Here is a 24,562-nt window from a genome sequence, read left to right on the forward strand (position 1 = left end):
GAAGTTATACAGCTACAGCAGGTGTTGAAGTCTTATGGCCGATGAGAAGTGGAGGAGAGACTATAATATTTACCAAAAACACCATCCAATTTCCCAGATGAAATTGTGTTTTCCAGGACCAGATTATTGGTAATGGGGGCCCATTAGGCAGAAATAAAAGGTTGAATTAAAAGCAGAAATTTCACATTCTATAATGCAATTAGTGAGTTTGGGTAATTAAATACAAAAAAGGAGACTAATGAATTCAACACACTGACTCACATGCATGAAACAAAGAGAGAAATCCTAATTAACACAATCCCTTGCACTGCAACCACAGTGCACGATTTCTTCTTTTATCTGTATCCATTCACATCAGAAAAACAAAGTACACACTATCTCTGTGCTCTCCTGCTGCCAAGTGTACATTTTTTACACAACAAATGGGTGACAGCCTCTTGGGCTGCAACCAACATGGGCTGCAAATGATGAAATACACGTCCAAGAGCAAAGGTGCGGCGGCAACGTTGTGAATCACCAACATTAGTCTGATGACTGGCTCATACAATACCCTAATTGCCTCGTGTTACTATGCACAGATTTTTCTGCACAGAGAAATGAGAGGTTCCACATCACATTGCTATTCAAGACACATAATAAGAGCTGGAACCAAAGTCCCAAAAGAGTCTGAAAAAAACTGAAAGAATATCTGACCATATTATTAAGAAATAAGTGCAAACCATAACATGACTTGCAATGGATCTTTTGATGCTCCCACCTGATTTAGTTAACCACAGCCTGTGTGATGTATAATGAACAGTTCTGATATGGTTACAAGCATGCAGCATTGGTCTTTTACTTTCAACAGAGCTGAAAGTGAGGTTTTCTGTGTGTTTGTCATGCTTTCAGAAGAGATGCCAAGTAAAAAAGCTGTAGTAGAAAGGCTATACTAAGAGCTTTTTCCAGTACATGTAGGTCATTTCTCCTCCCTGTGGAAATATAGCCTGTTTTAGGATTAGGGGCTATGATTCATTATGATGGAATTTAATTACAGCGAGAGGTGGCCAATGCATCCCTGGTTTTAGCATATTAGGATCCCTTCATCCGCTGGATGGGAAATGTCTGGGAGGGAGTGGGGGTTGGGCTGGATGAAGAGTGTTTGTGTATGTGTGTCAATGGAGGAGCACGGGAGGTAAAAAGCTTCAGGTTACTGCAATTTGAACGCGTATTAATGTGCAGGCACACACACTTACAAACACACACACAAAAGCAAATTACTGAGACTAATCAGGTTAAGGTGAGAAAGTCAGATAACTCAATTATGTATTTCCCTCTAACATTTCCCAAAAAACAACCTGATGTCAGGAACAGCCCTCAGAGCTCCACTGTAAACAACAAATGCATGTAAATACAATGAAGACCTTCTACCGTCATTGTTTCTAATCACAGGAACTACCTCTTTAAAAATGAACAACTTGTCAATGAGTAGGGCACTGTTTCCAAAGCGCTCTTGTTTGCTGTTTCTTCTAATGTCAAATTAGTTAAAGTAGCTCTGCATTGACTCCAGCTGTCATGTTGTATATTTTACTAATTTGATTTTTTGGTAAAGTTGTGATTTGTGAAGTAATAAAACTTTCATTGCTAATAAAGGCACCAGTCAGTCCAAGCTTAAACACTTCATGTCAACAATTTAGTCCAAAGCCCGTCAAGATGAATCTAAATTTCTTTGCGACCCTGATTTTTCATGAAGGGCCATCATTTAGTAAACATGCCATTTTCTTTAATCCAAAGCTGAATTTAAGAAAACTTAAACATGCTAAAACACTTGACTTAAAATGTCTAAGAATCTGCATATTGACATTGACCACTATTAGCAAGCTATTTTATTTATTAGCTTTTAGCTCATGCACTGCTGTAGCCGTCGCAGCCTTTCAGAGTAATTAGCCCAGCTGTAAACCCTTCGTGTTTTGCAGTTATGATTCCTTCTGTTAGCATACATGAGCAGGCTTACACAATAAGAAGTTGAACATTGTATTAATTTAAAAACATAATCTTGTTTTTATCGTGCGCTTGTTAGCATACTGACATTAGCTTAGTGCTAAGCCGATTTAGAGCCTTACAGAGCAGCTAGCATTGCTTGAGACTTTTTGTATGATTTCCGTAGCCTCCACAAACACTACATCATCATACAATGGACAACCATGGCTTTTGGCAGTTAAACAACCCTTGTTGAATGATAAGCCTTACACTACTTGGTAAGTCTATTCCTGTTTATTTACCCATTTAAAAACAGTAAAACAAAATTAGTCGTTATGTGTAAACGTTTTACCAAACCATGATTTTCCAATTAGCTGAGCTACGAAGCAGTAGTTGCATGTGCCACTGGTTTCCCCCTGAGGTACAAGTACCCTTGATTGGGAATGATTGGTGTAGTGCGTTCATTCAGATACACTTTCCAACATTATGTTTCATGCAAAAGCTCCAAGAGCCCAGATAGCATTATAGCGTACCACCTAATTGGGTTTCATCTTCACAAATCTGCTAATCAAATTATTCTCCCTCTCTTAACCTGAAAAGGGAAACCACATTTCTCACTGAAATGGATGTTTCTGAATTTAGACTACTGCTGAAAGTGGGGAATAATGTGATTACTATGGAGCTTCAGTGTTTGTTAAATCAATGGGGGTTTGATAGCCTTTAAACCTGGGATCCCATGAGCAACCCAGGGTAATTCATAATGAATCAATCTCAAAGCACGTTTGACACAATGAGCAACTCTCTGAACGTTATCTGTAGTAAAAGGAAAAATAATAGAGATGAAGAAACTCAATATCTCTATATAATAGTACTTTAAGGAAACATTTGTAATGCCTCGGGTATCTTGTCTGGTGGTGAATCGAGCTGTGTGAAACCCAATTTCAGGTAACTGAGATCAAACCGCTTTCATTTCATACCAATCCATGTGAAATGTAATTAGTTAGTCCATGAAAAATGAGCGATGTTTCCTCAAGCCTCATCACATTTTGAAAATAGTTGAGTAGCCTCTGCATACAGATTCCTGACCAATGTCTTTCTCATGTCAAATCCAGGAGCATGTCCAGGGGGTAGCCTTGGGTGGCATGGGCCTTAATTAAATTTGATTGGCCACACTGGGGGCCCTCCCATATTTATGAAATATGATTAGCTGTATGCCTGGTCAGAGGTGGGAATTTTCAACCCAATTCGTTGGGCTCTGTGTAGACAGGATGCTGGTTGCTTTAGTGGTGAGACAAACTGACTCATTTTCTTCGTTGATACTTTGGGCTTTCGACTTTTAGAGATAGATGGATGACCTATTTGTATGCCCTTTTGAATGTTGTTCTCATGGGCTGTTAAAATCAATGATTCTCCCATTTTTTTTCATATTTATACACAGATAGGGTAAAACAAACTCACAGTTTGTTTGTTTTTCTTCCCCAGAATAGATAATGTTGTTGTAATATTTACATTTTATGGCTTTCTTTTTAACAGGGACCTGAGAACCTTATTTGAATTAAATGCTGTTGTATAGTGGTTATGTATTGTTGTGTAGATGTTTTCAGTGTATATTTTATTTCTTAACAAAGACGGTTTCTTTGTTAAAATAATGCCATCCCCTTTCATGAACCGAAAATGCTCTGGAATGACAATAACGGTGGTTGAAACCTAGAATATCCTTTGAATACCCTTAGAAACATCAAGCATGGACGATTTAAACATATACACTGTTTTGTGTTTACTAAAACAACTATAGACAGGAATTTATCTGTTTTATCCTCCCAAATGTTAAAAGTAATGGAAAATATAAGCAGAGGCAGAAAAGCTGATGAGGCTTTTCCAAACATACATGTTTTTGCACATGATCTTCATGGCCCCCATCCCCCAAACATACTGAGGAACCCCAGTTAAGAAAGTCTGGACGCACCCCTTCTAACATTATGTTATGTTTCTGCTTTCCAACCAACAAAATACTTGTTAAAAATTGTCTTTTATTGAAACTACAGGACCTTTTCAGATGAACTAGAAGCAGAATAAATCCATCTCTTTGGTAAGAACTTCATGTACACAGTTAAGCCCTGCCATGCGTACATTATTCATTGAAATGGAGAAGAATGCTTGATATCACAATGATACCAAACACAATATTCTCCAGGCCACCTGTTATCCTCTTTGTAGGGGGGAAATGGAGAGATCTAAAACTTTTGTGTGTATTCATAGTACGTCTACCCTCTCAGCACAGGCTGAGGACCTGCCTTGAATTATTCAAGATCAGACCTGTTGGGGATGTTGAAAATCCAATACATCAGCACTTCAGGAAACTTCAGCTACCCCATATTGAGACAGGGAAAAAAAGGCACATAAAAGTGAATACAGACAGAAAACATGAAATAAAATACACAGCAACTTCAAACTATTTCTAAATCCCCTCTGCACACAATATTTCCTCAATATTTAATTAAGTTACAGTACTATTAGCTGCAAGAAGTGTTCATCTTATACAGTGCATCCAAACGCCACAATGATTTACCTTCCGTTTTTATCAAACCATCAACAGAGCGCCATAAATTTGAGGAACCTAGCCGAGGGGTGAGACAGGGGGAGAGTGAGTTAATCCAAGCTGTAAATAATAACTTCAGTTTGCAAAAAAGACAAACAACTTGTGCAATAAGGATAAACACACAGGAAGTAAATCACTGCATGAGATCCAGACCACTTGCCTATCTCTGGTAAACATGCTGTAAACAAAGTATACAAATTTTTAATTGTATGGCTGGCATGAAATGCACCGTATCATGAAAATGATTCAATTTGACATATTACAAAATTTGAGTGTATTTATTTTGACTAGAAATCGAGTCAGCCCATGTAGTTGAAAATAACAGTGAGTGTTTTAAAGTCAAATCAACCCCCTTAGTGCAAAGAACTGTATTTTGATTTGGCACTTGACCGGAACTATTCATGGTCAAACCCAGTTTTCCCAGCTCTCAGGTACTAGATGCTTTGTGACTGGGTATAGTTCATATGCAGTTTGGTTGTATGAACACAGCTAATCAGGAGGATTGGGTACAGGGATGTTCAACAACTTCATATTGAAAAACAAGATATACCAATGTTAACTTATTTTTATCAGTTGACTTCCTTTAAGTTGTATGTAAGAAAGTAATGTAAAATACATGTGCACAGCCATTCCTTCATAGGAAGTATTTTTATGTGCTAAGGTCTTGCAAAGTTTTGACTTTTTTTTCAAATGTTGACCACTGACAAACTCCTGTTGCACTTCCAAAGTGCAAAAACAGGACATTTTTCTCAGCAAGATATATTTTGGATTTCAAAACAGATGTTGTTATTTTTTAATTGGAAAGTCTAACTGGACTTTGCATATTTGTTATTGCCAGCTTGACTCAGCGGGGTAGCTATGGTCTTAGTTTGAATTTTGGGACCACTGATCAAATTGCTCTATTTGACAAGTTGGAAGTGAAAAACAGGTTTTCATCCTTGCTGTCAATTGATAAAATATCTGCAAAATATCTCATGTGGGAGCCCCTGTTGCAACACATGTAGAATTTGTGTGGCTGTAAATTCCTACTTTTGTTAAGTTGAAGTATGGTAGGGTACTGAAAATACAACAGATTTGAATAATAGTTTTTTTTTCTAGGATCCTTCTGTGGTTATTTGTTCTTAAGGTGGGAAAACAATGACTCTTCAATTTCTCCGTCATAGGAGATGCAGTACATATTCACAGGGACAGTATCTGAGCTCTTTATTGTGCACATTTGAATGCAAGTGTTGCTCCTGAACCAGATTCGGTTTACATCACAATGTCCTGACTTTGCCCTGACCTTCTTCTGGACTTAACTCGACTTCATCTAAAAACTGGCCCTGCAAGTGTTGACACCAGCCTTGGCCCAATATGTGAGAGACAGTGCAAGTGTAAACAATGCTCATCTTCTGTCCTTTCCCCCCACCCCGCTGATAACTACCCTCTGGTCTAGTTTACACTGCTGTATTCCTCCTCTTTGATTCCTTGGCTCAGATAAAGGCTTTCCCACTGTCCCAGCGGCCCCCAGGATGCTTCATGAGCTCCCCCCAACTGTGAGCTCTTGTCCCAGGGTACCGTGTGTATGATGTCCCCACTGTCAGCTTGAATCACCCTCCTCCCCGGCTCAACACGCTGCTCTCACTACTCCCCAGCTGCGCCGATGTGTTTGCAGCACCAGCGAGTGTGAGTGGATGCTATTGAGACTGACCTTTGCAGCGGTGCCCTGTGCTCTATGATTCTAACCCATTTGACAGCGTACACCTAATAGAATGCTAATGAAGTAGCTTGCATACTTCCCTGTTATGTTGGCTCCATGGTAATTATCTGTGAGACCATCCCTCATGCCCATGATGCATATTGTTTGATTATTAAACTGAATTACTGTCACGCACAACACCAGGTTCTTGCCACCAGGTCAGGAATTATACTCGTGATGCATGCTCATAAAAATGTCTAATGATTGCAGCAATGAATATCATCCACCACTTGTTGCACATAAACACATTTTCCTCCAACGTCAGGCTGAGGGTGGAAAATGCAAATGCATCCAAAATGTCTTACTACAATCTCATTCTCGGTAAACATTATTAGCTCAGAAATGGGGTAATGCTGGAAATACTGTTTGATAGTGCTATAGGCCTACAATGTAATAAGTGAGCGCCTAATTCCTAACTAGCTAATTTTAAGGAAATGGTTGAACGCCCGCAACACCATACACTACAGGCTATTACAAAGTTTCTATTCCTAGCAAACTTTTACATTAAGTAGGAGGTGGATGAAGGCTAACGATACCGTTTGATATTATAAGGATACAACAATAAGGTCTCAAATTCTGGTAAGTGGTTGAATGCTAACCTGAACTCTGTGGAGACAGAGGATAGCGGATAGCAGAGTTTAAGTAAAACAGATAGCTCCCTAAGTTTCAATTTGGAATTACCTTGTTGCTTAAATGTGCTTAAAAATTAAAACTTGCCTTGCTTAAGGTAATGCAATGCTAATTGTGTTAGCATTTTCGGCATTCATTATACATTGCATCATCAAGCTAACAAACTAAGATAGAGGCTACATCCTGGTCCATCTGTGAGAAACGTTGCCCACCCTGGCACACAATGCACCAGCTGCCTCTATAAATGAATGTGTTTATAGCATAAGGAATGAATGTCTTCATTTTACGTGTTAATGTGACATGGGGGTGTAGAACACTGCAGTACATCATCATGACGACATTTAAGCCTTTCACCTTGTGCATGAGGTCAGAAGAAAATGGCCACCGTGTAAAAGAAACGCCTGTTCCTTATTTTGTTCCAAATGTTTGACATAAATCAATGTCTGTAAAATTTTACAAGCAATCTATAAGCGAGTCTTCCTTCTGGAGACGTTTTCTATCCCCATGCTCTTTCCTGAGTTTCTTTTATTTAAATTGGTGGAAATGTGTCGAGCCCTGGCTAATGCTGCCTGAATTATAAGGTGAAATAGGTCCTTCCATTAGTCTGATGGTTAGTCCGTCTGCCCATTCTGAAGACAGGTATGAAAAAAAAAGATTCAGCGTAAGGGCCGTGTCTGTCTGAAGGAGCACTCTGCCTGACGGGCTGCAAATGTCTCCGGTCCACTGAACATAAACAGATCTATGAAAAAGCTACATCTTCAACTGTAGCTTTCAAATGTGTAAGGAACTATTCCAGTGTTTAAAGCAATTTAATCCTCTGTGAACTTATCTCACTCTAGTTTTGACAACTTCAACTTTCAACGTTTAACTTTATTGTCCCTGAGGGGAAATTTGGTTTGCAGCCAGGTGAAAACCATACAACATTTTTAGTATAAAAACGTCTGTAAAACCATCATCAAAAGCAGAATTAAACCCATCTTCAGTCATCAGGGTCATCATTAGAGTTCAGAAGCTTGATGGCCTGAGTAATAAAACAGTTTTTTAACCTGTTGGACTTTTGGTCATCTGTATCTCCTGCCCTTACATGATCCTGATCAAATCAATCCAGAATCAGAACTTTAACAGCTAGAGGTGTTTCTGTGTGCGCTTAAGCATAACATCCAGTTAGTAGACGATAATTGTTTAAACGAATGTGTTTAAATCCATCTAGAAAAACAACTTTCATATCTTCAGCCTTCATTCTTTTTGAGAGCTATGGCTTCTGTCTATTGTTAAAACACATTGCTCAATCATTGATCGTGCCGTCTTCTTCTCCCTCATTTTTATATCATTGTCATCAGCTTGAACTGCCTTTTGAGACCTGCCTGTTGTATCTTTCTTATTTTTGTTATTTGCATTTATATTGTTTTTGTAGACTTCTCTCTGTTTGGCCTGACTGTTGATGTTTATTGTGTTCCTGACTTCCTGTCTGTGCTTTTTCTGTCAAGCAAATCTGTCTTTTAAAGGTGCTATACAAATAAAGTTACCATTATTATTTTGCCATAACCGTTTTTTTTTTTTTAACCTTTATTCAACAGCAGCAAAAACACAAAGTTACAGACGGAGACACAAAGACAGACAAAAGTACAATTTACAAAAACACTCCCAAAGAGAGAACCATGTTTGAGGCCAAACTGGGAGTCAGTAGTTCAAGCAGCTAAAAGCTTCAGTATGAAACAGTACATTCTGCTCCTGTTATTTCCATTTCCATCTATATTAAAAAGGAAATAATCTTCAGAAAAGGTAAAGGGGTAATAATGGATTTGAAGTGTCTAAAAATGTAAATTCTGGTTGGCGTTTTTTGTTTTGGATTTTGAAAATTTCAAAAAAATCAGAGAATCGAAAAAGACCAAGTACTTTGAGTTTTCTGTTGTATCTTTCATCACTACACTGATTTACACAAGCATACTGAAGCTAAAAGCTTTGACATCCTATAGAATCTGACATGATGTTACATGCAGTGTAAAGTATGATGGAAACACACAGGTGGCATGGTGCAGCCACTCTCTATTTAAAATAGCACGACGTACACAACCTGCGTAGCCTTAGTTCATGACAAAGTTTTCTCTTAAAAATCATCATAGCTCTCAAATCTTTTAAAAGATATGCTGAGTTCAAGGAACGTCTGGAGTGTTAAGACATGTTTTTATATTAACACATTTTGGGGATAATTTGGTATTTATTCAACTAAATCATATTAAAATTTAAGTTTTTTTGTTTTTTTCTTTATTGACACAACTTCATGTATTTATTGACTTGTACAATTTGTAGCCTAGGTTGTAGAGATTGCAGTTTTACATTTGCATTAACTTTGAAGATCAACAAAATGATGAAAAAGCCAAAGTAAGGGAGCGCCGGTGGCTGAGTGATTAGGGCGCACGTCCCATGTACAGAGGCTGTAGTCCTGGATTCAAATCCGACCCGTTGCTCCTTCCAGATTGTCATTCCCCACTCCTTCGTCCCTAATTTCCAACTCTATCCACTGTCCTATCTCTACAAGAAAGGCCTAAACCCCCCCCCCCCCCCCCCCCCCCCCAAAAAAAAGAAAAAGCAAAAGTATATAGCTTAGATTTAGACTTACTTGACAAAATCCAGATCCAAACCTGACTTTTGAACGCCTGCTAACGTGTCCAAGTCAGCTGGCGCTACAGATTAATTCACTTGCAAATATTTAGTCATATGAACACCGCAGAGAAAAATGATCACAACATGTTTACCAGTAAGTGTTTGTTAAGCGGATGAGCTGCTGCAGCGTGCTCGCTTGTTCAAATACAAGCGTCATCAATTTACAGCAGAAGGCTGTGCAGTTTAGGGGCTTCTTTAATGTATGTTTCCACCCGCTTGATGTGACTGCAGCTGATTCCAGGCCAGTACACTTTCCCGAGGCACGGTGCCAAGGCATAATGAGACATTTGGTTGTGAAATTCGGAATCTGACAGAATGCATTAAAGCAAAGCAGACTGCAGATTCAAAGGGAGCAAGGAGGCCAAAGTGATGACTTTCCATTTTCCACCCAACTATATCATGTTTCCCCTTTGCTTCCAGGCCAAATAAATGACCAAAATGTGCAGCGGCTGCGCCATTGTTTGGACACAGATTCCTATTGTTTGTCATAATAGAAGCTTCTGTCTAAAGCAATTACTGCTCATGTCGTCACCTGCTGAAATTTTTTACAGCTGAGTATGAAAAAACGAGCTTCAGCTGCATGTCTTGTTTTTTTTGTTTTTTTTTGCAGAAGCTACATAAAGCATTCATTTCTCGTCAGGTCATTTTCCTGACATGGCAGGACCTTCCGTGTCGCTCAAACTGAGGTCAGAGTGTCCCACTTGGACTGTTCACAGCGTGCCCTTGTGATAGCAAGCAAACACACACTATATGACAACTACGATCTCAGGGAACAAATAATGTGACAGCTTCACAAAGCTCCCAGGGCAGCCCGCGCTCGCCCGAGGGGAGAAAATGCATCTGATTTTTCAAATCTCTAAAATGTTTGGATTGAACTGGGGCACGGGGTCAGATGTAAAGATGAAGCCTGATGTGCTTCTTTTTTTTTTTTACATGATATCTGCAAATGCACGCTGAGAAGGATGGCTTCGAATGCCAGACAGAATAAAGATCAATCAACGCACAAATGTGAAGAAATAAAACGCGTACCTGTAAGGGGAAAAAAAAAAAAAAGAGGTTTGCAAATGAGTTTGTGTATATTCCATGTGGATAAGCAGATCTCCACACATCTATGAATAAGTAATCAGCTCGCTCACATCCTTTGGGATTTACTAACAAGAAAAGCAATCATACACAAGCATGTGTAAAAGAAAAGAGGCACTCCAAATTCTCTCCACTCTGTACTGGTTTTCCTTCTGTAACTTTCAAACTGGCAACACACGCGAGACAAGGACATGACATCCCAAACAGAAAACAGATGTTCACAAGCAGAAATGCTTGCCTAAAAGAGGCAGATTTAGTAGATATTTGGGGACAAACAGATGAGACAAGACAGCGTCTAAGAAGCTGGGGACGCTCGGACAAGAAATGACCTTTATCTGAACTCCGGCTGTGTCACAGAAAAAAAAAGGCTCATTCTGATTTGAAGCTCTCCGCCGACAGCCCTCTGGCAAAAACAGAGAAGGAGAACAATAGGACAGTGAAATGTATCCTAATTCCAGCTGGAGACGCTAATCCAGTTCAGAGACAGCAAGGAAATGGGCTTGTGAGAGCAGACCCGGCAAATACATGCAGATGAGAGTGATTATCCTGCAGATGAGCGAAAAGATGAAAACTAATTTAATAATAAGACCAGAAAATTCTCCAAGATAACAGGGATCTAGAGACCAATCCGAGACCCATCTGGCCCCCTTCGCTGCACAAACCAGAGCCGGCTATAACAGGCAGGAGCTGTCCATTCAAACGGTGGTGCTGAAAGCTCTGTGTACACCAAACAAGTGTGGTGCCAAACAACCATTTTTTTTTTACGAAACCATTTATAAAAATAGAAGTAGTAGTAGTAGTGATAGGCACGTTTCCGAAGCAGGGAGGAAAAATTGAAGAAGGTTTTTAGATGGTTGTTTTTACATTTTATTCAACTTTACATCCACTCTATTTCAATGAAAAAATAAATTTGCTGGTCTACCTCTATTGTTGACAGCTGTGTCACCCCACGCTTCAACTGGTGGACTGTAACTAGGTTCAATTATAAAGGTGCTATATTTAAGTGCTGTGCTTGAGTGCATTTTGAGGTGTTTTCACATTATGCAGGATTGTTATGCACCCGTGCCCGAGTATGAATGCTCCCCCCCCCCCCCCCCCCCCCCCTTCCCTCTCTCTCTCTCTCCCTCGCTGGTCTGCGTTCACATTAGTAACATCGTTCAGTACCCGAGAACACTTAGGTATGTACACAGTCTGATACAGCAGGTGGCAGTTTGAACAGAGTTGGGTACCAGATCTGCCATAAAGCACCAGGAAGAAGCAGAAGCCATGGCAACCACTTGCACACCGAGTCCATCCTGCTAACTTCAATTATTTCTTAGATGCAAACAACGACCCCCTGAAGTAAATCTTTAACGATGGCCGAATAATCTTGATCTGTGGCTTTATTATTGCCTACTGATAGATATGTCGTTCTTTTTGTAATAAGGCATTAATTACCCTTTTATAAACATGTTAGAACCGTTTCTAACACGTTTAATAAACATGCTGTTATCATCTTATTAATGTTCACTTCAGCACCTAGAGTTGCTTTAAATGATGAAGTCCACTGCAGGTTCTGTACCCGTTGACTTTTTCTAAGCTGTTGTATTCCTTCCTTCATGTAAGTGAAGTGCATCCTGCTGTGGTCTGCGTACACGCTCACCTGAGGGGGAAAGTCATGCATAATAGAAAAGGCGGCGTTACAGTATCTCACAAAAGCACCATCAGTCACTCTGTCGACGTAGCCCCGCGTTAACTCTGCCATTTGTGTCATTGGGAGGGTTGCAAACTTGTTTATCTGCCAAAACATGCATTACTTTGATCTATCGGCTTGTGCCCGGGCAGAACACCTACTCTACAAAGACACATTTGAGTAATCTGCACCTTTTTCGGCGGGAATGATTGCGATGCAAATTACCTTGTCACGTCGCACGTCGTCCTCTAAACTCAAACCGCACATTTGTACAAGCACGTACTTCAGCCTTGATGGAATAAAACACAGGATACTTTCCTTCCTACACTGTCTGTGTCTGCTGCTTTCATTTGTTTAACACTTTATATAGGGCGCTGGGAATATATGCAACTCCATAAAACACTTCTGTGTCCTAGATTTTGTAGGTCATTATGCTAAGAGGTTATTGATATGTGTTTCACTGTACAGGAACATTAAACCAGGAGCTGGATCTGCAGGGATAGGGCATGTTGGGGGTGTTGGGTGCATCAGTTTCCTGTGCATATAGCGGCACATCAAGCCGTGCTAATGCTGCTCCATTAACAGTCACAGATCACTTACCTTGCCAACGTAGAGCGGCTCATTTCCCGTGTACTCCTCCAATACGAAGAACTGGTTCCATACCCAGCTGCGTCTGTGCCTGTGCAGGACCTCCCAGGGGTCTGGATCAGAGTGCTGGGAGTTCTCCAGATCCCCAGAGCCGGGATTCAGCCCCCAGCAGCCCCCCATCTCCCGCAGGGGGAACAGGAGCGCCAAGAGAGCCAGGGCTCTGCACACGCCTGAGCGACACCACCCCATCATCTGGGCGCACTCCAAAAGAAAAAAAAAAAAAAAAGAAGCGAGGCCAGAAGAGGAACGAACACTAAAAAAAGACAGTGAGGCTGAAATGTCAAAACCCTCTGGGTTTTTTTTTTTTTTTTATCCACACAGTCCTGACCCTGTGCTTCAGTACACAGCAAGAGCAGTCAGACCCGCTGCAGAAGAGTCAAGCTCTGCATTTTGCTGTGTTGCTCTTCTTCTTCTTTTTTCCCTGATTGGAGACTAAGAGTGGGGTAATTCCCTTCACTTAGGAGCCGAGGAGTTGACATTAAAGGTGGCCAACGGGGTCAGCGGCGACCGGGGCCGGCTTCGACACTCAGCCTGTATAATTGGCACCTATCAGAAAAGAGAGAGAGACAGATAGATGGAGAGGCGGAGAGAGAGGAAGAAAATAGAGAGACAAAGACATAGGGGAGAGAAGGGAGAAAGTACTGTCAGCAAAATTGCCTGTGTGACCGCAGTCACTTTAGACAGCGAGTAATGTGCTTGCTGATGCAACGATAATGACATTTTTTTTTTCCAGCAATCATAAAGAAATTGGTCAAAAATGAGTGGAGGGTAAATAAGTTAAACACAATCGACAGAATGTCCTTCACTTGTGGAGAGGTCAGAGGTGTTGATAAGGGTGAAACAGAGGAGGAATGACCTGACTTTTCAATGAACATTTCACTCCGGGAATAACAATCAAAACGCCTTCCTGTCTGCCTCCCAATTATCCGAGCATTACCTCGTCCAAGGTCATTATTTTGTCACATTTTCTTTGTATAAGATCATAGCACGATGGTGCCGGGGCTCACCACTCAACGCTAACAAGCCACATGATCTGTGTGGCGAGCTCTCATCACCCGAGATTAAAAATAAATCTGAGCTGTCAGCAGCGTGATGGCCCAGGCGCTGCTGACCTCTACTCCCAGCAGTCTGTTCGCCGGGCCGTGCACATACAAGGGGGGAGGGGAGGGGGGGGATTCTGTCTCTCCACCATGACAGATCCCCCAAGATGCCGGTACATAAAGACGTGTCAAAGCAGAGAAAAGCATCCGCTGACAGATAATGTTCTTTGTGTCACAACACATCCCGGCAGTGCTGAGCGGTTGAGCAATTACAGAAACTTCATAATACCGCCGTCTAATCTGATACGTAACAATGAATCTACCCTGTTCTCGCTTAAGCTGTGCGCACGAGGAAATTCATGCAACATTTTGGGAAGATTCTGACTCACAAATTTCTAACTTCATCATGAGCTCTTCTCGAAGCAGACGTTGAGAAAAACGAAAACACTTGACTGCACGTTTCTTTATTCCCCCCCCTCTTTGACCTCTCTTCCTCTCTCCTCCACGCTAAATATTGGCAGGGCCCTGCGCGAGGAAGGTAATTGCTTTGGCATAAAGTGACCTCTTTTCTTCCCACACGCTTTCTCCAGCTCTCATTGTACTTCCTCCTTCCAACCCCCGACAGCAAAAATAAAAACAGCACCGCACACATCCTGTGGAAGTGATTAGCTGTTCATAACCTAGTGCTAATAATTAGCACCATGCAAATCCCAACAACATGGATTGTCACCTCTGCAGACACCTCGCTGTGTGTGGAAAACATCCGAAGTATAAGAGGTGTTTACTAAAAGAATACTTTTTAATAATGCTTAGTTCCTGCTTTCAAGGTGCGAAAAAGCAACCAAACCCCTACGAGGCGAACTTCTCAAAGAAGACACAGAGCTGCGTTCGTGCCTTCCCCCTAGAAGACAATAACCTCACACGTTGAGCCTGCGACACGTGAACCTGCACAGACAAACACATCCAAAGTCACAGCCTCTGCATGACAATTTAACGGCCGAGGTGGAAAGTGGAGCAGATCTGGCTGCGGGGCAGCACGACTTGTAGAGGCAGGTTGCAGCGGTGTTTTTTTTTTTTTTGGGGGGGGGGGGGGGGGAAGAGAGAAAAAAAAAATCGGCGCATGCAGGGTCAGTTTGAGCCGAGCGGTCCAGTGAAGCTGCCTCTCCTTTCACTTAACCCCCTCGCACTGGAGGAGATGGGAGTCAGATACAGGACTGAGATTACGCTAATGTGGTTGCAGCGTGCTCAATAAGGCCGATATTGGCTTGTTATGAAATGAGTTTGTAGTGATTTACTGTCTAGCTGATTCGTCTGTATTATTAAGTAATTCATGCTGCAGGGAGATCTGGTTTTTTTTCTAATATATTTTAATTATTAATCAGTTTAGAAATTAATTTAGCTTGAAATGAGCCACTAGAGACACACAAATACAAAGAGATGGATGTGACGAGAGACTTCTTTCCTCGTTTCTTCCTCCTGTCGGTGTCGGGTGATTGACAGTAAGCAGAGTGATGTGAAAACACTCGACTCGAGCCACAATGGAGTGACAAAGAGAGAGAGAGAGAGAGAGGAATTAAAACTTCAGGGTGGGAAACAAACGAAGGGGGTCGTGTGTTCCTGTGATGGATTATCTCGCTCACTGGGAGTTGTTTTACAACGAGGCCTGATGTCTGTGAGCTGTGATGACTGACTGAGGGAAATAGCAAAAGAAAAAAGGGGCCAACTGGAGGGGAAAAAAAAAAGTCATTGTGCAGATATTAAACTGTCTATTATGCTTCATTTGAAGGCAGTTACACTCGTCTAACTTTAGGCTCTGGCAGTGTTTGGCTGCCAAATCCTCGAAATGCTTCACTTGGTTTTCCAGCCGGCAGAAACTCTCTTCTTCAAAATATTCAAATCTCAGCCACAAAATATCATCTTCTGGCACTGTTGCAAGACCAAAAATGCCCCCCCCCCCCCCCCCCAAAAAAAAAAAAAAAGTCCACACTTGACTTCCTGTGGAGAGCAGCGACTTGTCTCTGGGCCGGGGTGTCAAGGCGAAGACGCCAAAATTAAGTGAAAATGTGAGATAAAGCCGTGAATGTAAAAAGCCTCGCAGTCATCCCCGGGCTGTGTCTTCTCTTACACACGCTGTGTTTCTAATCCCATTTGCCAGTCTCACAACAGGATTACCAGTGCTACAGAGCTCGCTAACCAATCACACGCTTCCCCTGATCCATATTCTCCTCGATCATTGTGTACGTGTCCTCACTCGTGGGCCAGAGTAAACAACACAAACTGCTGCGCTCGTAAGTTAATTATGCTTTGAGACGCTTCATAAAGGCTGTCGATGCTTTATTATAGACTCGCCGTCATTTTGAGTCATTTGCTGGAGAGAGGAAAAAAAAAAGCCTAAAGATGAGGCTTTATATGCGTTTAAGTGGCATCTGAATCCCCCTTTTCTTCATTTAAAAAGCCATGCATATGAGCAGAAAAATCTGATCATTCCAGGAACGTCTGTCGTTGTTTTTCCCCGAGCACAGGGTCAACCACAAAGAGAGACAACAACAACAACAACGCGACCTATAGGCAGAGGTCTTCAAGGATGTTCACAGTGCACACAGACAGGACTCGTGCTGACACAGGAGTTTGAACCTGAGTCCTCTGGTTGAACTCTTCCGCTCACATGTTTCTAGGACCCTACATGGATTCATTTGAAATTCAAGGGAGCGTACGTTCACTTGCAGCATAAAAAAAACCGAGACAACCCGAACATCTGTTGAGGGTTCAATCAGAGGCCTCATAGAGTCCAATACACATGTTAACGTTTGTCTTATTTGTTCAACCTCTAATGCTGCATGAGGAGCCACTGTGTCCACAAGACGACAAAAGGGTGATAGAAAATGTACACATTACGTCCTGAACTTAAGAGTCATGTTGAAAGTGTTGTTTCCCTGAATAAAGAAAAAAAAAAAAGTAATTTAACGCATTTTTTAATGAAAGTATTTTTTAAATCTTTGCATTAAAAAGTCTTTAAACCGAGACCTCGACATCCACAACAAGGAAAATATCTCCCTTTTTCTGTCCTGCAGCCACATGATATAATTCATAAATGCTGCTGATGGCTTGTGCACAAAACTATATCATAATCCACTTGCTGTGAAGCCTGCAGGGCTCGCAGGACACAGGACAGTTTGTGGTTTTGGAAAGGCAGAAATCTCTGAATTTGATGCATTTTGCGTAATTCAGTCTCGTCGGTTTACTTTTATTTGTATTTATTTAATCTGTATGTTTTTAATCATGCACCAACAAGGGAGACAAATTTACCTGCACCTGCAAGCTCCACTAAAGCCTGATCTGACTCCAAGATAAACTTGCACTGCAGGGGAAAAAAAAAAAATCCACCTTAATAAGTCATTTTATTCTCTATTGATCCATGTGTCATCTTCTGTTTGTCCTAAAACAAAGAGGAACATTCAGCTTGCAGTTGCTCCCACTGCAGTCATTAGTTTCATGGCTTTCCTCGAAACATGTGGGTGTACACTGACCTGCCACAGAGCAGCTTTTCCTTCTAAAACATCTTAATTCATGTCTTTATTGAAAGAAGTTCAATACGGGTTTTTTTTTTTTTTCAGACCTTACTTGCAGTTTTCTTTCCCTGTAACTTTAAGGAAAAAGCGAGAGATTTTTTGCAGCCCAGGTCTCTCTGACAATTGCCTCATTGCAGTGTAAATCAGCAGGAACCCTCTGGCCATCTCGACCTGACAGCTTTGACCCTGCTGTTAAGTATCAATCATTGCGCATTAGCTGTCAACACCTGCACAATGCAGAGGGGGGGAAAAAGTTCACAAGACGCACCTGTTCCCAATCGATTTGAGACGTTTGTCTAATAAAAAATTTAAAAAAAAAGCAGGAATCATTAACACAGATCGATTACACATGCCAGAACTTTAAAGCGGAAGAGGAGAGTAGACGGTGGAGAATAAGCGCATGATGGGAGTCAGACAGCTCACAGGAAACACCGACACTAAAAATCTCTGTGAGCGACCGCCGCAGGAAACCTGTGTCCACGGAATACTAATCACAAAATAAGCGACGGGACACAAAAAAAAAAAATGCACAGAATACCTAAGCAGCGCATGAATTATCTGCAATTCATTGTGGGGATGTGGAAAAACAAACTCGGGACATGATTTCGCAGCAAAAAATCCATCCGACTTACTCACCAAAAAAGAAGATGGAATAACTTCAACCTCCGCGCAGATGGTGTCTGCTGCTAAAAGTTGTGCCTTTTTGTTTTTCCTCCCCTCACGAATCACAGAGAGAAAAATCGTCCGCGTCTGTCAGAATGAGACTTTGAAAGTTTTCATGGTGAAATTAGTCCTGATGGAAGAGGAGTGCTGCTGGAGATCGGTGGCTGGATCGCGCGTAAAATGCTCTCACCCTTGGCAGGGATGTAGCAAGTCTGATCACCCCCCCACCCCCTCTCTCTCTCTCTCTCTCTCTCTCTCTCTCCTCTCTCTCTCTCTCTCTCTCTCTCTCTCTCTCTCTCTCTCTCTCTTTCGCTCGCTCTCTCTCTATCCCCCTGTCTCCCTCTCTTTCTCCGTAAATCCTGCGCAGTGCCGCCTCCGTGCAGGGAACCCCAGCTGCAGGCTTCTGGGTGTATGTATCTATCTCTCTCTAACTTAAAATAGGCAACAGGGGACGCGCAGCAGCGAGGAGCACCGGACTCGGGGAAAAAAAAGGAAAAGAAAAAACGCTCTCATCTGAGCCAAACCCTCTCTGACTGAAGATGGAGAGAAGAGGAGAGAGCCTATCGAAAAGAGTTTGACCAAAATAAGTTGGTGCTGAGGGAGCCAAAATAACACACGCAGCGCTTTTGGCACATAGAAAGAAGAGCCGAATTTTCCCAAACCTGCCAAGTTTTTTGGCTGCAGATGGCATGTGTACTGGTAAATGATTGCGTTTGCTTGTGAGCAGAGAAATCAATACGAAATTCTTGACACCTTCAAGCACGGAGAGGAACGCAACCCTCCCCACTTCACCTTGAGAATTAATTAAAGCTTACAAGTCACTTTATTTATTTTAATGAAAAGAGAAATCAAGGTTCCTTTCATTTGTGTTTACATTTCATTCTTACTTCCCAAGTTTTCACATTCCCTTATTTTGAGAAAGCGTACATTTAACCTCCACTTTCTGTTTGTTTTCTTCCAATTAGCTGCAAACCGAGCCTCTGTTGTGACAGAAAATTGCAGCATGGGTCTGCCCTCTCCAAACTAATGCAACTCCACCAACCAGCATTAGTTACCTTCCTAATTAGAGCCAGTAAACAGCAGCATGCACCACTATCTCGTGCAAAAATTCATGCACTTCCAAAGAATACCACTAATATCTTAAAGTCTTGTCAGTGTAAACAGCTTGAACTCTTTGGAGTTGTGTGTTTTATTTATAGTCTAACACCTTTCTCTTATATTAGAGAACGCTACATTTATTTAAACCCGGCTCATGAGTCACCCAAGGATAATAGTGTGTGTGTTTTTCTCCTTGCTATTTGCATTCTACAGACAGATTCATTTCAGCAGCGCAGCTCCCTTTGTCTTCTCTGCTCTGTCATTTAGGAAGGGAGCAATGACCCAAACTAATAGAAAGAGCAGCCTCTGTCTGTCATACCTGGAAGAGCAGTTAGCAAAGCTGAAATTAGAGGCACAGGACAATGGGGAGGTGGAAATTAGCCCAAAGTAAACCAGGGGGAAGGGGGATAGAATAACGGTGGAGGTAAAGAGAAAGAAGCTAAAGAAAGGGGACCTAATGCGTAAGAGATAAAAGGTAAGAGGGCAAAGAAAGCTGGACTGAAGTTAAAGGGATACGGAGTACAGAGGGAGAGTGGGTGTGGGATAATAGAAGGAGAGGTGAACGGGAGGAGAAGAGGGAGGTGCAGCAGGAGGAGGAGGGGGGAGGCTGCAGTTCAGCGGTGAGAGTTATTTAATTGGAGAGTGACATTGGGAGCCCGGCTCGTCAGCTCTTCCCCATCAATCACGTGCGGTCAGGAGATGCCCGAGGTGATGTGGCCCGCGCACCGCTCCCTGAGGAACACACGGCCGGCCCCGGCATTTAACCGCCACAGCCTCCATTACACCTCCTCCACCCCCTTCCAACCCCACCTCCCTTCATCAGGATGCTCTGACCTCCGCTCACCTGGTCTACTGTTATCTGCTCCCCCGTGACACGGCCGCTTGATGGGTCTCTTTGTTCACAGACTAACAAGAAAACAGCGCAGGGAGACTGTAGCAGCTTATGGAGCATTAATAACACATGACCTCCAAGAATAATCGTGTTAGCATAATATTAGCCACCATACTCTGAATCTCAGCGAGCGTTTAGTTATGTGAATATTGCTTTAACACAATCAAATGAAGTTTAGCCGACACCTTTACTGACACCACATGCAACACTTATACAGATGAATACAGATGAATATTTTATCTGTGAAGTGTAATTTTTTCACTTGGATGAACTCAATGTTTGAGTTGGCTTTGACAGGTTTATATTTGTTCTAGGCTAAAGGACATTTTAGCTAGCTTAATGTTTATATTTTTTTCCCCACTGAGCCATGTAATCTACTCACTGAATAAAGTTACAGCTTTTATTTTTAACCAGCCAATTTACTAATCTGATGTTAATTAAATATTTTACTTAGAATTCTGTTCATCCGTAGCTTTCTTTCATCATCATCATTCCTTTTAAGTTTTTTTGTTTTTTTAACACTGTCGTTAGCATCACTATAAGCTAATGACTATCCGGTACGTTCATCTGTTTTACTGTTAATCCAATGACAGCTTCTAGCCAACAGTTACAACATATATTACTTATTTTTTATAACTAGAAATGTTTTTATCACTTTATGCTAACTCACAACTTGTAGCTAATAAGTCTCTCTTTTGGTATAGATGTTTTTCCACGTTCCTTTGAAATATTACATTTTTGTACGTCTTTTTACCTTTTGGCAGGACTGTGAATTGGACATCTGGGGAGCGAGGAATGACATGCTGGAAGTAGTTAAGGGACAGACTTGAACCCGGGCCGCACGCGACCTTAACGTTAAGTTCGGCGAGGCTTTTACTCTGAGATAACAATTTCAACTGTCTTTTTAAAATATCTTTAAGATTTAAAAAATGTTGCTTTTTCCATTAAGTTAGCTTACAAAGTTTATCCATCCAGCTTTATTAATAATAATATGCTGCACACATTGTGAAAATACAACATTTTGAGATTTTTTTCTTTTCTTTTTTTAAAGCAATTCGAATACGAATTAAAAAAAAATTCGAATTAAAAGCAAATACTCCAGTACTAAACTCACTGAGCAGCATTGACTTGTACTTGTCGTACAGAAAGCACTAGTGTTCGGGGTTACAGCTAGTTCTGTACGATCAATTATATTTATTTTGAATTGTTTGAGCTTATCTTCAAACTTTCCACATGACTCTTAATAAAGAGAGAACACTCCTTAGGGAATAAGTACATCTGTTTAGAGATAAGCTAAATTAATACTTAGGGTTCAATAGGGAGCGAAATCAATTGATGAATTCATCAGCGATGCCCATTGTTGGTCGGTCTCTGACCCGCTAAAAGACAGTTGACATTATAATTCCAGTAACTGCCGTTCACTGTCATTGGAAACAGATGATTGTAGCATTGACTGGCCAATTTCAGCTCTAAACAAGGTATTGATTTCCCCGATGGACATTTAAAGAAAACATGTTGCTGTGCTCAAAGCTAAGAAGCTGTCATAACATATGTTGTCCTTTGTTGAACAGCACTCTGCAGAGACCAAACACGACGAGGCGAAGCAAACAAGAAGTGAGAGAATAACAATGAGGCAGGCCCACTTTATCTGTTGCTTCTTATCACACACAACTTAAATGTAGAAATGTGCTTAAAATTGCAGATTCGTTTATTTTGATTGAAGTGGATTTAAAACCAAATTCAGCCCACTTGTGTCTTCATTCGTGTTCTAGTGATGGCGCAGCAATGATTCAAAGCCAGTGACCTTTCTCACACCGTGATCTTGACAGTGGGTTACTGATTTATCATCAAACTGAATTCCATTTAGCCGTTGTTCTAATTCATCTCTGACTCCTTCTCTGCTCCATAATTGCACCGAGACATTTGGACACAAGTTAAAATGCCCCCTTAATTGTTTTTTTATTTTATTCTAATCCTTTTTGTTGATTGATTTTGCTTTCCGCCCTGGACACATCGCGAGCAGTGTTTCTCTCAGCCAGTGTGGGTTTTTTGTTTTTGCATGGGAGGCAGAATGTGACCGTGCATTTTCACTACATGGTGCTCTAAAAAGGCTGCACAGAGCCGGGGATCAGAGAGAGCATAGGGGGGCCTTGATGTTCAAGGGACAAGGCCGAGGAGCTGATGTCCCCCTGACTCCTCGGCCATGACCAAAATACAAAAGTCGGATTTATTTGCATACGCTGCATCAAAAACATTCCGGCTCCTCCTGTCTGAGACGCGGGGATTTGGACTAATCATCCAGGAAGTATTGAGCGATTACATTTTCATCAGATGCAATGTAAGAGGGTCGAAAGATCAAGTGAACTAATGGATGACCTAATCATGGGGGATTGGCTGTATCGATTCAGATGGTCATATCCTCATTGTCTGTCAGGCCACTGAGGCCGGAGGAAGGATACAATCTCTCAGTGGCTGAGACCACCATATTCAAGAAAAACCTCATTCAGATTACACTAATTTAGACCATACCTCTCCTGCTCCCCTGGGGGGGTTAAATAGATTATGGAGGAGGAATAGCAATCTTGCTGAGTTGCAGCTTAGAACTTGTCTTCCAGAGGCTTGGACTTCGAATAATTTAATGTAACAGGTTTTTTTTTTATCATCCCTACTCCAAATTTAGTCTTTCCTCCTCATATTTCCTCACGAGGAGATTCTGCAGCCCCTCTGCTCGCATTGTCCACGTATGAAGTGTTCTAATCCTCATTGATATACAGAGGGTTGAAAAATGTTGTCATGCTTGCAGATGCAATTTTGCATGCAGGCAAAATTATGACTTGGTGCTTGGTGACAGTGGCTGCTAACGCTGCAGAGACAGTCATTCTTCAAGGACAATCTTCTGCATCTGTGTGAATAATCAATGATACTGATAGTTTATCATGTACTCATGGCATCTTTCATATCGCATCAGGCAATATCACTTCCGCAAAGCACATCTACAAGTGACATTTATTCTTCCTCAAGAAGATCGGGACGGAGGACCCTTAAAGTAGATTAAAAATAATATCTAGGTAAATACTTGAGATAGATAACAGGCATGTACAGAGGTCATACTCAGCAATCTTCCTCCAGATGCGTTACAGCAGGTTCTGAAAAGAGAAACGTCTCCCTGGCAGACAGACATGTTCATTCACCTCAGTTTGTGTCGACTGAGACGGCGTCCTGATCCGAATCCTAATGACACACCAACTCGCTGGCATTCAGCGGTCTGTGTGTCACAGAGCGGGGAGAGCCGTGGCAGCTCGAGCTGTGCTCTCAATTCACACAAAAAGATCTGCAACCTACACAATCTCTGCAAAAAGGGAAATAGGAGGCTGTCAGAGGAGATCCTCGGGTCAACACAGCAACTATCATGATGTACCGTATAAACATTCTTCTGAAACCTCAGGTGAAAAATTCAATGATTCGGTGTTGTGGTTTTTTTTTCCCACACTCACTTAAATAAAACTACTGAAGAAAAGGTTAAGTACTTGGAAGGATGAATGACTACAAATACAGGTGGAGGAGTTTGCATCACTGATTTTAACCTTTTTTGGGGATTTACATGCAGGGCTTAAAATCAAATGTAATCTACCTACAACAGGAGCCTAGTCGGCCACATTTGAAAGCGCCTACTAAATGGTTCAGCCTTCAATGTGAAGATGTGACCATATAGTTCTTTCTTTAAATGAAGCCGTTGAGTTGAGACACAGCTAATGCATGTCGTAGTGTTGGATTCTCTGCGGCCTGGCTAGCTGGCTAACACAAGCCGGTAACTACAAGGTAGGCCAGTTGAAAAAAATTGAGGGAAAACAGTGCAACCTTTTCTTTTTGATGCCAAAATAGATGTATTGGTTATCTATTTGTGCGATGGAGTGTAAAACTGCAACATAAGAGCAGAAGAGAGGCTGGCTTTAGAAGGTTCTTCATCGAGTATACATAGCCTTGCAGATTTTAGTTATTACAATGACTCTTGAAGAGCAGAGAGGTGGATTCTGTCCAAGGACTAGTTTTGGGAAGTTTTGAAGTGGTCTTAATGAAAGCATGTTTTCTTTTGGCCATTGTTACTGCACTAACTCCAAGGTGACTAAAGCCACTAACTTGAGTGAGGGTGCTGCTACTCGATCAAACTTCGCTCTTTCATGTGCAAGAGGTGATTGTTTGGTAATTGAAAAAAGGATTTTGTTAAGTTTAAAAAAAATAAAAAAAAACCCTGCCTCTCACGATATTCTTATTTGGGGTGCTCTTGCAAAAAAATAATTTCCTTCACATGA

At 41.5% G+C, this 24,562-nt stretch overlaps 1 protein-coding gene across 1 annotated transcript in view; it reads right to left on the bottom strand.

The window, feature by feature from the left end:
* The window catches only part of LOC132994329 (cadherin-7-like), a 102,034-nt gene extending 83,539 nt beyond the window's left edge, over positions 1–18,495 (bottom strand). The window contains exons 1-2 of the mRNA XM_061064609.1: positions 18,236–18,495; positions 12,943–13,536 (exon numbers count right to left, since the gene is read on the bottom strand). Of these exons, the coding sequence (XP_060920592.1) occupies positions 12,943–13,182 (240 nt within the window). The 5' untranslated portion in view covers positions 13,183–13,536; positions 18,236–18,495. The remainder of the gene's footprint in view (positions 1–12,942; positions 13,537–18,235) is intronic.
* Positions 18,496–24,562: the final 6,067 nt, after the last annotated feature.

This window comes from Labrus mixtus, chromosome 19, assembly GCF_963584025.1.
Source record: "Labrus mixtus chromosome 19, fLabMix1.1, whole genome shotgun sequence".
Classification (NCBI taxonomy): domain Eukaryota; kingdom Metazoa; phylum Chordata; class Actinopteri; order Labriformes; family Labridae; genus Labrus; species Labrus mixtus.